General features: G+C 61.9%; 2 protein-coding genes across 3 annotated transcripts; one reads left to right on the plus strand and one right to left on the minus strand.

Annotated features, from left to right (window-relative positions):
- Positions 1-1,168: 1,168 nt before the first annotated feature.
- Entpd3 (ectonucleoside triphosphate diphosphohydrolase 3) lies at positions 1,169-7,545 on the plus strand. Of its 2 annotated transcripts, none has more exons than XM_070017422.1 (12): positions 1,169-1,191; positions 1,470-1,547; positions 2,212-2,339; positions 3,015-3,132; positions 3,659-3,809; positions 4,149-4,308; positions 4,533-4,760; positions 5,226-5,498; positions 5,822-5,932; positions 6,299-6,436; positions 6,524-6,754; positions 7,461-7,545. In XM_070017422.1, the coding sequence occupies exons 2-11, from the start codon at positions 1,505-1,507 to the stop codon at positions 6,749-6,751; spliced, it is 1,578 nt and encodes a 525-aa protein (XP_069873523.1). In that variant the 5' UTR covers positions 1,169-1,191; positions 1,470-1,504; the 3' UTR covers positions 6,752-6,754; positions 7,461-7,545. The 2 variants fall into 2 exon arrangements, with proteins under 2 accessions (XP_069873523.1, XP_069873524.1); XM_070017423.1 differs by having other exon boundaries at positions 6,581-6,754.
- A 658-nt stretch (positions 7,546-8,203) lies between these two features.
- Rpl14 (ribosomal protein L14) lies at positions 8,204-10,508 on the minus strand. Its single transcript, XM_070017483.1, has 6 exons — positions 10,463-10,508; positions 10,090-10,191; positions 9,872-9,966; positions 9,159-9,258; positions 8,990-9,043; positions 8,204-8,559 (listed from the first exon to the last, which is right to left on the minus strand). Exons 1-6 carry the CDS (start codon positions 10,463-10,465, stop codon positions 8,245-8,247), a joined length of 669 nt encoding a protein of 222 aa, XP_069873584.1. The 5' UTR covers positions 10,466-10,508; the 3' UTR covers positions 8,204-8,244.
- Between the last annotated feature and the right edge of the window lie 1,436 nt (positions 10,509-11,944).

Consider the following 11,944-nt stretch of genomic DNA (forward strand, 5'->3'; position numbering starts at 1 on the left):
AAGCCAGCCCAGGCAGGAAAGTCTGTGAGACTCTTACCTCCAAGCCACCAGAAACCCTGGAAGTAGAGCTGTGATTCAAGTGGTAGAACACTGGACTCGAGCATAAAAGTTCAAGGACAGCACCCAGGTCCTGAGTTCAAGTTCCATGAGCAACAACATCAAAAAACGATAAACCATGTTATGTATATAACAGCGAGATGCATTATATTAATATATATTAATTACAAAACTAGCAACAATATTCATATACATATATTCCTAGCAAATGAGTCCAGCAGGGGATTAAAAGAATAATATGGATTCATTTCAGAAATGGGAAGATAATGTGAAAGTAATCACTAATTTGGTGCATTAAAGAAAGTAAAGAGGGGAAAAAAATCATTAAAGATGGGAGGAAATCAGATTAACTTCCTTTTGAAATTGATTTTTTTTTTTTTTGCCAGTCCTGGGGGCTTGAACTCAGGCCCTGGGTGCTGTCCCTGAGCTGCTTGGTTGTGTTTTGTTTTTTTGTTCCAGGCTGGTGCTCTACCACTTGAGCCACAGCGCCACCTCTGATTTTTAGTGGTTTCATTGGAGATGAGAGAGTCTTGTGTTCTTTCCTGCCCCCAGGCTGGCCTGGAACCCTGATCCTCGGGATCTCAGCCTCCTGAGATGTTGCTGAGAGAGATGATAGGCTCAGGCCCCGTGTGCGGTGAGTGGAGGTTTCTAGATGGAGTCTTGGATTACTGTCTCTGGTCACAGTGGCAGCCTGGCATGTCTGGGTTCCATGGAGCCAGCCTGCATCCAGTCCAGTGCCCTGCCCAGGGAGACGTAAGTCCAGGGGGGAAACTGAGGCACAGGGGATTGGGGGCTGTCCTGCGGCGCAGGTGGTGGAGCGCCCCTTTTGAGCTGAAGAGCTGAGGGATGGCACCCAGGCCCTGAGTTCAAGGCCCAGGGCTGGGGGGGCGGGGAGGGGAGGTGAACCACAGACAAATGGATGAACAGATGGATGGATGGATGGATGGATGGAACAAGCGAGCCCAGGATGGAATGGGGGACAGAGAAGGTCAGGCCCCTCTATATCCCGGCCCCAGGGAAGCCGGGGTACAGGGCTGTGGGGTGCAGGGCTGCTGCACCGTCCTGGCCTGAGGCCCCGCCCCTCCCCCTCCCCCCCCCTCCCTGGAGCTGGCTGGGTGGCGGTGGTGGCGGCAGGTAAGGTCTGATCTCGAGTAAGGGCCAGGGGCCAGGGCCCTGGGGCCTAGACAGCAGCAGCCCTTGGGCCCGGGGGGGGGGGGGGGGGGGGGAGAAAGAGAGAGAGGGTGTGTGTGTGTGTGTGTGTGTGTGTGTGCGTGTGTGCGTGTGTGCTGCTAACACTGGGCTTTCTCCTCCTAAGCAGGGTCTGGGCCTCGCCCCACTCTCCTCCTGACCCCAGCCTCCCCCCCCCCCCCCCCCATCCATGGCTGGTTCACCCTCTCTTCTCCTCCCTGCAGCCGGGAGAAGGAAGAAGAACTAGAATCAAATCAAGATGTTGGAGGAGGTGGCGACCTGGCAGCCCAGCCCGAGGGCGGGTGAGTAGGGCGGGGAGGAGGGGTGGGGGCACTTTATTATTTGTGCCACTCATGGGTCTTGAACTCACGGACCCCCGGCACTGGTCCTGAGCTCCTTCAACGTTCAAGGCTGGTGCTGTTCCACCCGAGCCACGGCGCCACCTGCCTTTTGGTGGGCTTTTCTTGGAGAGCAGAGTCTCACGGACCTTTCCTGCCCCCCGCCCCCCTTCTCCCCAGCCCAGGCGGGCTGGGGAAGGAACAGCGATTCTCTGGATCTCAGCCTGCCCAGGGGCCGGGACGACCATCCAGGCGTGAGCAGCGGCGCCCGGCCTTTCATCTCGTTTTATTGGTGTGTGTGTGTGCTGTGTCTGGCCTCGCTGCCCGGCGTTAATGACAGAGCGGGCGTTGCTCTCCACGCTCCTCTCCCAGCCTGCTCAGTCATCACCTCGCTCCTAATTATAGCTTTCTATGGATTTCTTCTTTTTTCTTTTGCCCTTGGAAATCGCTGAAGCACTTAACCACCTGAGCCACAGTGCCATGTCCATTTTTCTGGCAGTCCCTTGGAGATCAGAGTCCCGAGGGCTTTCCTGCCCCAGGCTGGGCCTCGAACCGTGATCCTCCAGATCTCAGCCTCCTCCTGATATCCTCCAGCCTCACTGTCTGGTCTTCTCCATCTCCACTGCAGGCTTCAGGGTCCTGTCCCGGACGCCGGCTGTCCTGGCGCTGGCGGTGCTGCTGGTCAGTGCGGGGGTGCTGCTGACCGTGGCACTGGTGCAGACACGGCGGACACGACCCCAGCCCCCGGGGCTGAAGGTGAGTGGCCAGGCTGGGGCAACACAGTAGGGGCTGTAAAGGGAGTCAGGAGGAGGCTGAAATCCGGAGGATCAAGGTTCCAGGCCAGCCTGGGGCAGGAAGAGTCTGCGAAACCCTGACCTCCAAGGAAACAGCAAAAAGCAGGAAGTGGTGCTGTGGCTCAAGTGGTAGAGCGCCAGCCTTGAGCAAAAGCAGCTCAGGGATAGCAGCGCCCAGGCCCTGAGTTCGAGTCCCAGGCGGCAGAACACAGAGGTCTCTGGCCTTCACCCCCTGCCAGCCAGGCCACACCAGGAGGGGCAGGTGGTGAACAATGCCTCCTTGTTCACCACATAAAAACAAACAGGGAAATCCCCAGCCTGGCCGGATCGAATTTCCTGGGCTGAGGTTCTGAGATCAGGAACCGGTTTAGGCCAGAATACTGATGTCACCAGGCCTGGGAGGAGGTGGGACCACAGGGCTTGAACTGCCCTGGGCCAGGCCTCCAACTGCGATCCTCCGGATTGCAGCCTCCTCCTGATGTGGCTTGGATGACAGGCGCGAGTGTCGTTGCCCGGCCTGGCTCAGACTTCTCTGCTCATTTCCCTCTTGGGCGAGGAGTGTCCAGTCTGTGGGCTTCTCTCCCCCTCTCCCCCGGGAGGCCCGGCCTCCCCCGCTGACTCTCCCCCACTCTAACAGTATGGCGTGGTCCTGGACGCTGGCTCTTCCCGCACAACCGTTTACGTCTACCACTGGCCGGCCGAGAAGGAGAACGACACCGGCGTGGTCAGCCAGAGCCTCAAATGCAGCGTGCCAGGTCAGGGGGGAAGGGGGGGCGGAGGCCAGCCTCGGGACTTGGGAGTCCAGCCTCGGCCACTGGTATTCCTGGGTGGTGGGAGGCGAGCACTGATTTGGGAGTCAGGGGGTGGCTGAGCCCCCAGATCACAGCTCAGGCCCCCTTGGGCAGGGACGGGCAACTTATACACCAGTGAACAAGGCTCTGTTCCCAGCTACTCGGGAGGCTGAGATCCGGAGGAGCGTGGTTCAGAGCCGAGCCCAGGCAGTCCGTGAGACTCTGATCTCCAATGAACCAGCAAAAGGTGGAAGTGGCGCTGTGGCTCAAGTGGTAGAGCGCCAGCCTTGAGCAAAAGCAGCTCAGGGACAGTGACAGCGCCCAGGCCCCGGGTTCAAGTCCTGGGGACGGACGGACACACACACACACACACACACACACACACACACACACACACACACACACACACACACACACACACACACACACACACACACACACACACACACACACACACACACACAGCTGAGCTGCATCTCTGTGTCCTCAGGCTCCGGAATCTCCAGCTACGACAAGAACCCCGAAGATGCCCCGCGCGCGTTCGAGAGCTGCATGGGGAAGGTCTGGGAGGTGATCCCCGCGCCCCTCCACGCCTCCACACACCTCTACCTGGGCGCCACAGCCGGCATGCGCCTGCTCAGGTAAACCCAAAGGCCACGAAGGCGGCCCTGCCACCACGCTGCCCAACAGCACAATTCCAGCCGGGCGCTGTGGCTCACGCCTGTCATCCCAGCACCTGAGGAGGCTGAAATCCGGAGGATCGCAGTTCGAGGCCAGCCCCGGACCAGCAGGAAAACCACACATGGGGGGTGGGCACCGTCCCTGAGCTCTGGTGCTCAAGGCCTGGCGCTCTACCACTTGAGCCACAGCGCCACTCACGGCTTTGGGCTGGGTCATGGGAGAGTCTCAGGGCCTTCCCCGCCCTGGGCTGGCCTCCACCCGCGATCCTCCGGATCCCAGCCTCCCTCTGCCTCGCCTAGGTTGCAGAACGCGACAGCGGCCGCCGCGGTCCTGGCCAGCGTCCGCGGCTACCTGGAGGCCCAGCCCTTCAACTTCGGGGGTGCGCGGATCCTGACCGGGCAGGAGGAGGGGGAATGCGCCTGGATCACCGCCAACTACCTCAAGGGGAACTTCGTGCAGGTGCGGGGCGGGCCCCGGGGTCCCCACTGTCCCTGTCGCCTTCGCCCACCAGGGGGGACTCACAGCGGGACAGCCGGACAGATGCGGACTTAGAGCCGGGCGCCGCGACTCACGCCTGCCGTCCCAGCCACAGCCCGTGTCAATGGCCTGGGGCCAGCGCAGAGTGTGCAGGGCCTGGCCACGGGGCGGGGTGCATGGTGACAGCCCCCCTTCTCTCCCCACAGAGGACACCGTGGCCGGCGTGGACACACCCACAGGGCGCGCGGACGGTGGGCGCGCTGGACCTGGGCGGCGCGTCCACGCAGATCGCCTTCGTGCCGGCCGAGCGGGGCTGGCAGGAGGCCGGGGCGCGCGTGTCTCTGTTCGGCTACTCATACGCGCTGCACACGCGCAGCCTCCTGTGCTTTGGCCGCCAAGAGGCGGAGAGGAGGCTGCTGGCCGCGCTGCTGCAGGTAGGGGGGTGAGGAGGGAGGGGGAAGAAGGGAGGGAGGAGGGGAGGGCTGGGGAGGGCCTGGGCGCTGGCCCGGAGCTGCTCCCCCTAAAGGCTGGTGCTCTACCACTTGCACCACGCCTCCACTTCTGTCTTTTTGCTGGTTCACTGGAGATCAGAGCCCCACGGACTTTCCTGCCCCTGACTGGCCTCGAACCTCGATCCTCTAGATCTCAGCCTCCCGAGTCGCTGGGATGAGAGGCGCCCGGCCCGGAGCTGCAGGTTTAAGTAAGCCAAGAGCAGAATGTCACCTCCAGTGAACCAGCAAAAGGCAGAAGGGGAGGCGTGGTTCAAGTGGTGGAGAGCCAGCCTGGAGCAAAAAGCAGCTCAGGCCCTGAGTTCAAGCCCCAGGACCTAGGTTTGTGTGCAGTAAGGCCTCCTCACCCTCACCCTGTCCTAATCTCCTGATCGGTTCTTGGGCCCACAGGACGCTCCGTCTGCACACAAGCTGGTGAACCCCTGTTACCCCCAAGGCTACAGCGCGGCCTTCACCCTGGGGCAGATCTTCGGGAGCAGCTGCATGGAGCGGCAGCGGCCCGCCCGCCTCGACCCCCTGCGCCAAGTCCTGTTTATCGGCTCGGGCTCCCCATCGCACTGCGGGGACAGAGTGGGTGCCCTCTTCCACCCCCAGCTCTGCCCAGGCCCAGGGCCCTGTCCCTTCGATGACGCTGACCAGCCCGAGCCTCACGGCCCCTTTGTGGTAAGCACGGGACCCACCCAGTCACGCAATTAATTGCTCCTTAAGCGGGCCGGGGGCTGCCACTCATGCCTGGAATCCAGGCTGAAGAGCGCTTGTTTCCTTTTGCCAGTCCTGGGGCTTGAACTCAGGGCCTGGGCAGCGCCCCCAAACTGCTCTGCTCAAGGCTGGGCGCTCTACCACTTGAGCCACAGCACCCCTTCGGGCTTTTTCTGCGTATGTGGCACTGAGGAATCGAACCCGGGGCTTTGTGCATGCGAGGAAAGCGCTGTACTGCTGAGCCACGCTCCCAGCCCTGCTTCGCATCTTCCTCTGGTTGTTGGCAGGCGTTTGCTGGCTTTTATTACACGGCCAATGCCCTGAACCTCTCGGGCAGCTTCTCCCTGGACGCCTTTAACACCAGCACCTGGGATTTCTGCAGCCGTGCATGGACTGAGGTCAGCACCTTGGGGGGGGGGGGAACCTGGGCAGGGGGTCACCACACCAAGGCAGCTCAGAAATCACAGCGGGAGCTGAGTGGGCCGCCTACTGGGGACTCACAGCACGTCTTCCTGGCTACTCGGGAGGCTGAGATCCGGAGGATCGCAGTTCGAGGCCAGCGTAGGGCAGGAAAGGCCACAACTCTCCCAAGAACCAGCAAAAAGCCCAAGTGGCGCTGTGGCTCAAGCGGTAGAGCACCAGCCTTGAGTGAAAATGAGGATGTGAGATCCTGACTTCAAACCCAGGGATGAGCAGAGACGAGACACAGAGACACGCACACGCAGAGCCGCTGTGGCTGAGTGGGTGAGTCCCTCCCTTTCCAGCTGCCCGCCCTGCTCCCCAAGTTCCAAGAGGAGTACGCGCGCTCCTACTGCTTCTCCGCCCACTACATCTACCACCTGCTCGTCCACGGCTTCAAGTTCACCGCCAGCACTTGGCCCCAAATCCACTTTGAGAAGCAGGTGAGTCACACACACACACACCCACTTCCTCGTGTGTAAGCAGCACGGGGGTCTGGGCCTGTGCAGAGCTGTGGTCTTCCCCCGCAGGTGGGGAACAGCAGTCTGGGCTGGGCGCTGGGCTACATGCTCAACCTCACCAACCAGATCCCCGCCGAGCACGCCCGTGCCCCGCGCCTGCCCGTCCCCGCGCCCATCTTCGTGGGTGTCCTGGCCACGTTCGCCACGGCCGCCGTGCTGGCCCTAGCCGTTCTCCTCTACCTCTGTGCGGGGCCCCGGATCACGCACGCCCCGGAGCAGGCTTTGGACACTGAGTAAAAGGTAGGAGCTCGTGCAGCCCCAGGGGGCTGGAGGGTTCAACTGGTTGTTTTAGAATGACAGCCGGGCTCCGCTGCACACGCCTGTAATCCCAGCTGGTCACTGGAGGAAGCCCGAGAGCTAGGCAAGGATGGTGGTTTCCAAAGGCTGGGCCCTGAGCCAGAGAAGTCTTTCCAGACTCTTCCATTTTGATTTTTAAATCTCCAATGAAACACCGGAGGGAAAATAAGAGGATGTGTAGCGTGGCTCAAGGGGTAGAGCGCCAGCCTTGAGCACCAAGATGAATAAATTAGAACTTAAGAAAAGCTCGAGGCAGAATGCCCAGCCCTGAGTTCACATTGTTGAAGATACAACAGGAAAAGCCAACCTTCTCTGGCTGAGCTGGCTGTGTGCGGATCCACGTGTGCAAACAGAGCTCAGGGTGGTTCATGTGCGAGGAAATAGCTCTATCTTCTATCTTACATGTGATATATACTATGTATTTTATGCCAAAATGGGACAGTGCCCAGGTCCTGAGTTCAAGTCCTAGAAAACACACACACACACTTAGTAGAAGAGTCACGTGGATGAGAAATTCTCGGGCAAGCTCCCTCAGGGTCTGGGATCTCAGCTTCCTGAGCAGCTGGGACTACAGGCGTGAGCTGTGGTGGTGGGCCGGGCTCAGGAATTTCCTTGCTGTGAACACTGAGGCTCCTTTTTATTCCTCCAGGAAACCCCGGGGCTCAAAGGTTCAGACATGACGTCATCAGGAGCAGCTCCCTCAGTAAATTTGTGCAATAAATGGATCGAGTAACTTAAACGGGGCAGCGAGCGCAGCGGCTTTGGGAGGGAGGGAGGCCAGCACGGGCAGCGCAGGCTGCTCAGCTGCAGGATGGACTCAAAAACAGCCGAGGTCAGCAGGGAGTGACCTCTGACCCCCTCATGGCTGTCCACCCTGGGAGCCCAGGCCCTGCCTGGCCATGACCACATAACCCAGAGCAAACACAGCTCCTAGGCGGGGCTGGGACGCGCAAGCGCACCATCTCAGTGGAGGTAGGGAAAACACCACACTCGCGAGGCCGGAGCTCTATTGCTGCGCTACGCCACCAGGCCCACTTTGCAGACCTGACAGGCACCAGGGCTGGACTTTAAGATTATTTTTGTGCTGGTGCTGGGGTTTGAACTCTGGGCCCGGGCACTGTCCCTGAGCTGCTTTTGCTCCAGGCTGGCGCTCTACCACCTGAGACAGGGCACTCGTCCAGTGTCTGCACGGTTCACCAGCCTGGGCTGGTGCTGAACTGTGATCCTCCAGATCTCAGCCTCCTGAGTGGCTGGGATGACAGGCGTGAGCTACTGGCGCCTTCTAGAGCACCCAGACACAAAAGGACTATGCCTAAGGAACAAGCACTGGAAGGTGTAGGGCTGCAAGCTGAGTGCTAGGATCTGAGTACACACGTTCAGGTGGACGCAATCTGCCAACATAAAGCAAACCTTTATTCCTCGCGAGATCCGCGCTAGGCTTTCTTGCCGGCCGCTTTGGGGGTGGCTGGCTTGGCGGCGGGGGGCTTTGCGCCTTTCTGTGCCTTGGGAGGCTGCGCGGCCTTGGCTCCCGCGGCTTTTGGGGCGGCGGCCTTCTGGGCGGGGGGCTTCTTGGCGGTGGCGTCGCCCTTCTTGGCGGGGGCTGAGCCTTTGCCTTTGCCCTTTGCGGCGGCGGCTGCGGCGGCGGCGGCAGCGATGGCGGCCTTGGCCACTGGGGCTTTCTTGGGAGACGCTTTCAAGAGAGCGGCTCGCTGCAGTTTCTTCACTTCGTTCTTGATGAGGCGATTCCTCTGCAAAGAAAAACGGGCCAAATAAGCATGGAGCTCCAGCCTTTTAGCTACGTGGGAGGCTGAGAGGCAGAGGATCCTGATTGGAGGCCAGGCCCGGACAGTCAAGTCCATGAGACCCTGATCTTCCACGAACCACGCTCAAGCAGCATGCTTGATGGAGCTGAAGAGCTAAGAGACAAGGGCACAGGCCCAGAGTTCAAATCTCATGACAGACAAGACAGAAAAAAAGGGGTTGGGGTGCTCATGAACCCACCCACAGCCTGCTCCCTCCAATTCTCTTCTAAGTTTCAGCGTTGCCTGCCCAAGTTGGCCTCAGATCTCCATCCTCAGACCTCAGCCTCCTGAGTAGCTGGGGCGGTAGGCATGAGCCACGGTGCCCGGCTCTGGTCTGTTCAAGCATTCTCAAGGTGCTGTAGAATAGAGAACTTACCATCTTCTTGGCCTTCATGACTTTGTAGCGATCAAAGTCCGTCATCTTGGCTTTCTGTGGAGAGAACGAACACATTTCACACGATTGCTTTTCCCCTGGTCTCCAGGCCTCAGAAAGCCTATTGTAAACGTGGACCAAACCCACGCGTGTGTGGCCGGCGGGGCCTCACCCTTTGCCTGGCGTCAATCTTCTTGGCCCACCGGGTGGCCGCCCACTTCGTATTGATGTCCGCCTTCTCCCACGCTTTGCGCACGTACTTCTGCCGGGCGCTGCAACACAGTGAAGACCACCAGTGAGTCCCCGTGGACGGCTGGGAAGGTGGCTCCGTGGTAGAGTGCTCGTCTAGCATGCATGAAGCCCTGGGCTCCATTCCTCAGCACCACACACAGAGAAAAAGCTGGATGTGGTGCTGTGGCTTTAGTGGTAGAGCGCTAGCCTTAAGCCAAAGAAGTCAGGGACAGCGCCCAGGCCCCGAGTTCGAGCCCCAGGACCTGGCAAAACCAATACATGCTCTCTGGTTTTTATTTCCTACACGCAGACCGGGATCACAAACCTCCCAAGCTCAGGACCACATGGATGACGCGGATTACGAATGATAGGAAGTAGTCAGCAATTCACGATCGTGAAAACACAGGAAGGTTACAAAACCCCCCGAGTCAGGGGCTGGGAAGGTGGCTCAGTGGTAGAGCGCTCGCCTTGAGCTGCAGCTCAAGAGTTCAAGCCCCACGGCCGACCAAAACACCAAAACTAACGATTGCAGCGGGGGGATGCGTCGCACACACCTGTAATCCCAGCCGGGGGGGGGGGGGGGTAGGGCTGAGGTTCTGAGACTCCCACAGCCGAGTGTGTGATCTCTGAGCAGCCCGAGGCCCAGGCCCCTACCTGTGCGGGAACTTGAGGATGAAGTCGGTGAGCTGCATGCACTTGAACGGCATGGCCTGCCTGCGCACGCGCGTGCACGGGCCGTCCACCAGCGCCTGCAACACACGGGCGCGCGCGCCACACACTGAGTTCCAGCCCCACCCCGGGGGAAGGAGGGGGGGGTGACTGTGACCCCCCCCCCCCCGAACCCCGGCTGGGGTCAGGCCCGGGCTGCTCACCCGGTTCTGGTCGATGACGTCCACGATGGCCACCAGCTTGCCCGCGTGCGGCCCGAAGGCGATGTAGGCCACCCGGCCGATCTCCACGTAACGCCGGAACACCTGCGGGGGGGGAGACGCCGCCGTGAGCGCGCCCCGCAGCCAGGCCGGGCCACCCCGTCCCCACGCCCCGGCCGGGCCACGCGGACCCCGGCGCCGGGCGGGCCGCCGCGCGCGAGCCCCGGGCCCGATCCGCCTTCCCTCCCACCGAACCCCCCGATCCCGGCGCGCGGGGCGCTCCCCGGGGCGCGGCCGCCCGGCCCGGGCCGCCCAGGGAGCGGCGGGGGACGCGGCCAGGCCGCCGGGAGCGGAGCGCGCGGCACGCGACACCCACCATGTCGGCGGTGCAGGGCGAGAAGGGAAGGAGGCCGCGGCCGGCACGGCGCATGTGCGGGAGCGCGCCCCGCCCCCTCCGCGCCCGCGTGACGCCCGCGCGGCCTCCGATTGGCCGCGGCGCGCGTCCGTCAGGCTTTTAGCCTTTTTTGTTGGTGCGCATGCGCAGAGCCAGTGACGTCACCCCGCCCCCTCCGCGCCCGCGTGACGCCGGCGCGTCCTGCGATTGGCCGCGGCGTGCGTCCGTGAGTCGTTGAGGGTCCCTTCTGGTTGGTGCGCATGCTCAGATTGACAGTGACGTCACTCCTCCTCCCCCCGCTCGCCCCGCCCCGCTTCCGCACGCTCTGGCCTGGCCGTCCCCGGCGTGTTGGGTTCATCGGTTCGAATCCACGCCGAGGAAGAACTACAAAGCCGGCCGGGGCCTCCTTGCCTGCGAGGCTGGCACTCTCCCCCTGAGCCGCCGTCCTCCCCAGCCCTTCCCTTCCAGATCCTTCTACGGGACTGATTGCAGATGAGAGTCGCACACACTGTCCTCTCTGCCCGGGCTGGCTTCGAACCCTGATCCTCGGGTCTCAGCCTCCCGAGACATCTGGGATGACAGCCGTGAGCCTCTGAGAAGCTGTCCCTGAGACACGCGGGGATCCCCGGACGGCCACTCCCGCTTTCAAGCCTTCAGTCCCCAAACCCACTCAGCTCAGTCCGAGCCGGCTGAGGGGCCCGGGACCCGCCTTCCGGAAGTCCAGCGCCCAGAGAAAGGGCAACGTGAGGCGCGCGCCAGGACTAAAGATGGCCGCCCGCCCGCTCATAGGCTTCCATCCGTCGAACGCCCGCCCCTTCCGGCGACCCCAGCACGTTCTCCCAATCGTCGGTAGGAAGGGCAGCGAGGAGGCTCTGCCCTCAACAAAGATGGCTGCCGGGGTTTCAATGCCCTGCTCGCTCGGCCTTTCCGGAGTCGCCGGGTCCCCGGCGGGCCGTAAGCAGCTTATTATGAGCTAAGCTCATCCTAGAGCTAAAGAAAAGCTCCCGCGCTCAACCCCCACGACAGCCGCAAAGAACAAACCCAGGGAACGGCAGCAACTAAAACGCGTGCGGCTCCACAGGAGCAGGGCCCGGGTTTCATTCAAACTTGCCGCCAAGGCTCCGCCCCTTACGCAGGGCTACGCACGGCGACGTCCCCAGCAAGGCCCCGCCCCTTCCACCCGCGGCGGGCAGGGCGGAGATTGGGACTCGCCGAAGCCCCGCCCCTTCTGCCCGAGGCAGGGCAGGGATTGGGACTCGCGGAAGCCCCGCCCCTTCTGCCCGAGGCAGGGCAGGGATTGGGACTCGCCGAAGCCCCGCCCCTTCTGCCCGAGGCAGGGCAGGGATTGGGACTCGCGGAAGCCCCGCCCCTTCTGCCCGAGGCAGGGCAGGGATTGGGACTCGCCGAAGCCCCGCCCCTTCTGCCCGAGGCAGGGCAGGGATTGGGACTCGCGGAAGCCCCGCC

Source organism: Dipodomys merriami, unplaced genomic scaffold (genome assembly GCF_024711535.1).
Source record: "Dipodomys merriami isolate MVZ:Mamm:240054 unplaced genomic scaffold, mDipMer1.0.p SCAF_125, whole genome shotgun sequence".
Lineage (NCBI taxonomy): Eukaryota > Metazoa > Chordata > Mammalia > Rodentia > Heteromyidae > Dipodomys > Dipodomys merriami.

Bases quoted from the DNA above. Each gene is read 5' to 3' on its own strand.
- Entpd3 (XM_070017422.1), top strand. From the start codon at position 1,505: ATGTTGGAGGAGGTGGCGACCTGGCAGCCCAGCCCGAGGGCGG. The intron at 3,133-3,658 runs GTCAGGGGGGAA...CTGTGTCCTCAG, and splicing joins CCTCAAATGCAGCGTGCCAG to GCTCCGGAATCTCCAGCTAC. The intron at 5,499-5,821 runs GTAAGCACGGGA...GGTTGTTGGCAG, and splicing joins AGCCTCACGGCCCCTTTGTG to GCGTTTGCTGGCTTTTATTA.
- Rpl14 (XM_070017483.1), bottom strand. The intron at 9,967-10,089 runs GTGAGCAGCCCG...CGTGTGTTGCAG, and splicing joins ACGTCATCGACCAGAACCGG to GCGCTGGTGGACGGCCCGTG. The intron at 9,044-9,158 runs GTGAGGCCCCGC...TTCTCTCCACAG, and splicing joins AGATTGACGCCAGGCAAAGG to AAAGCCAAGATGACGGACTT.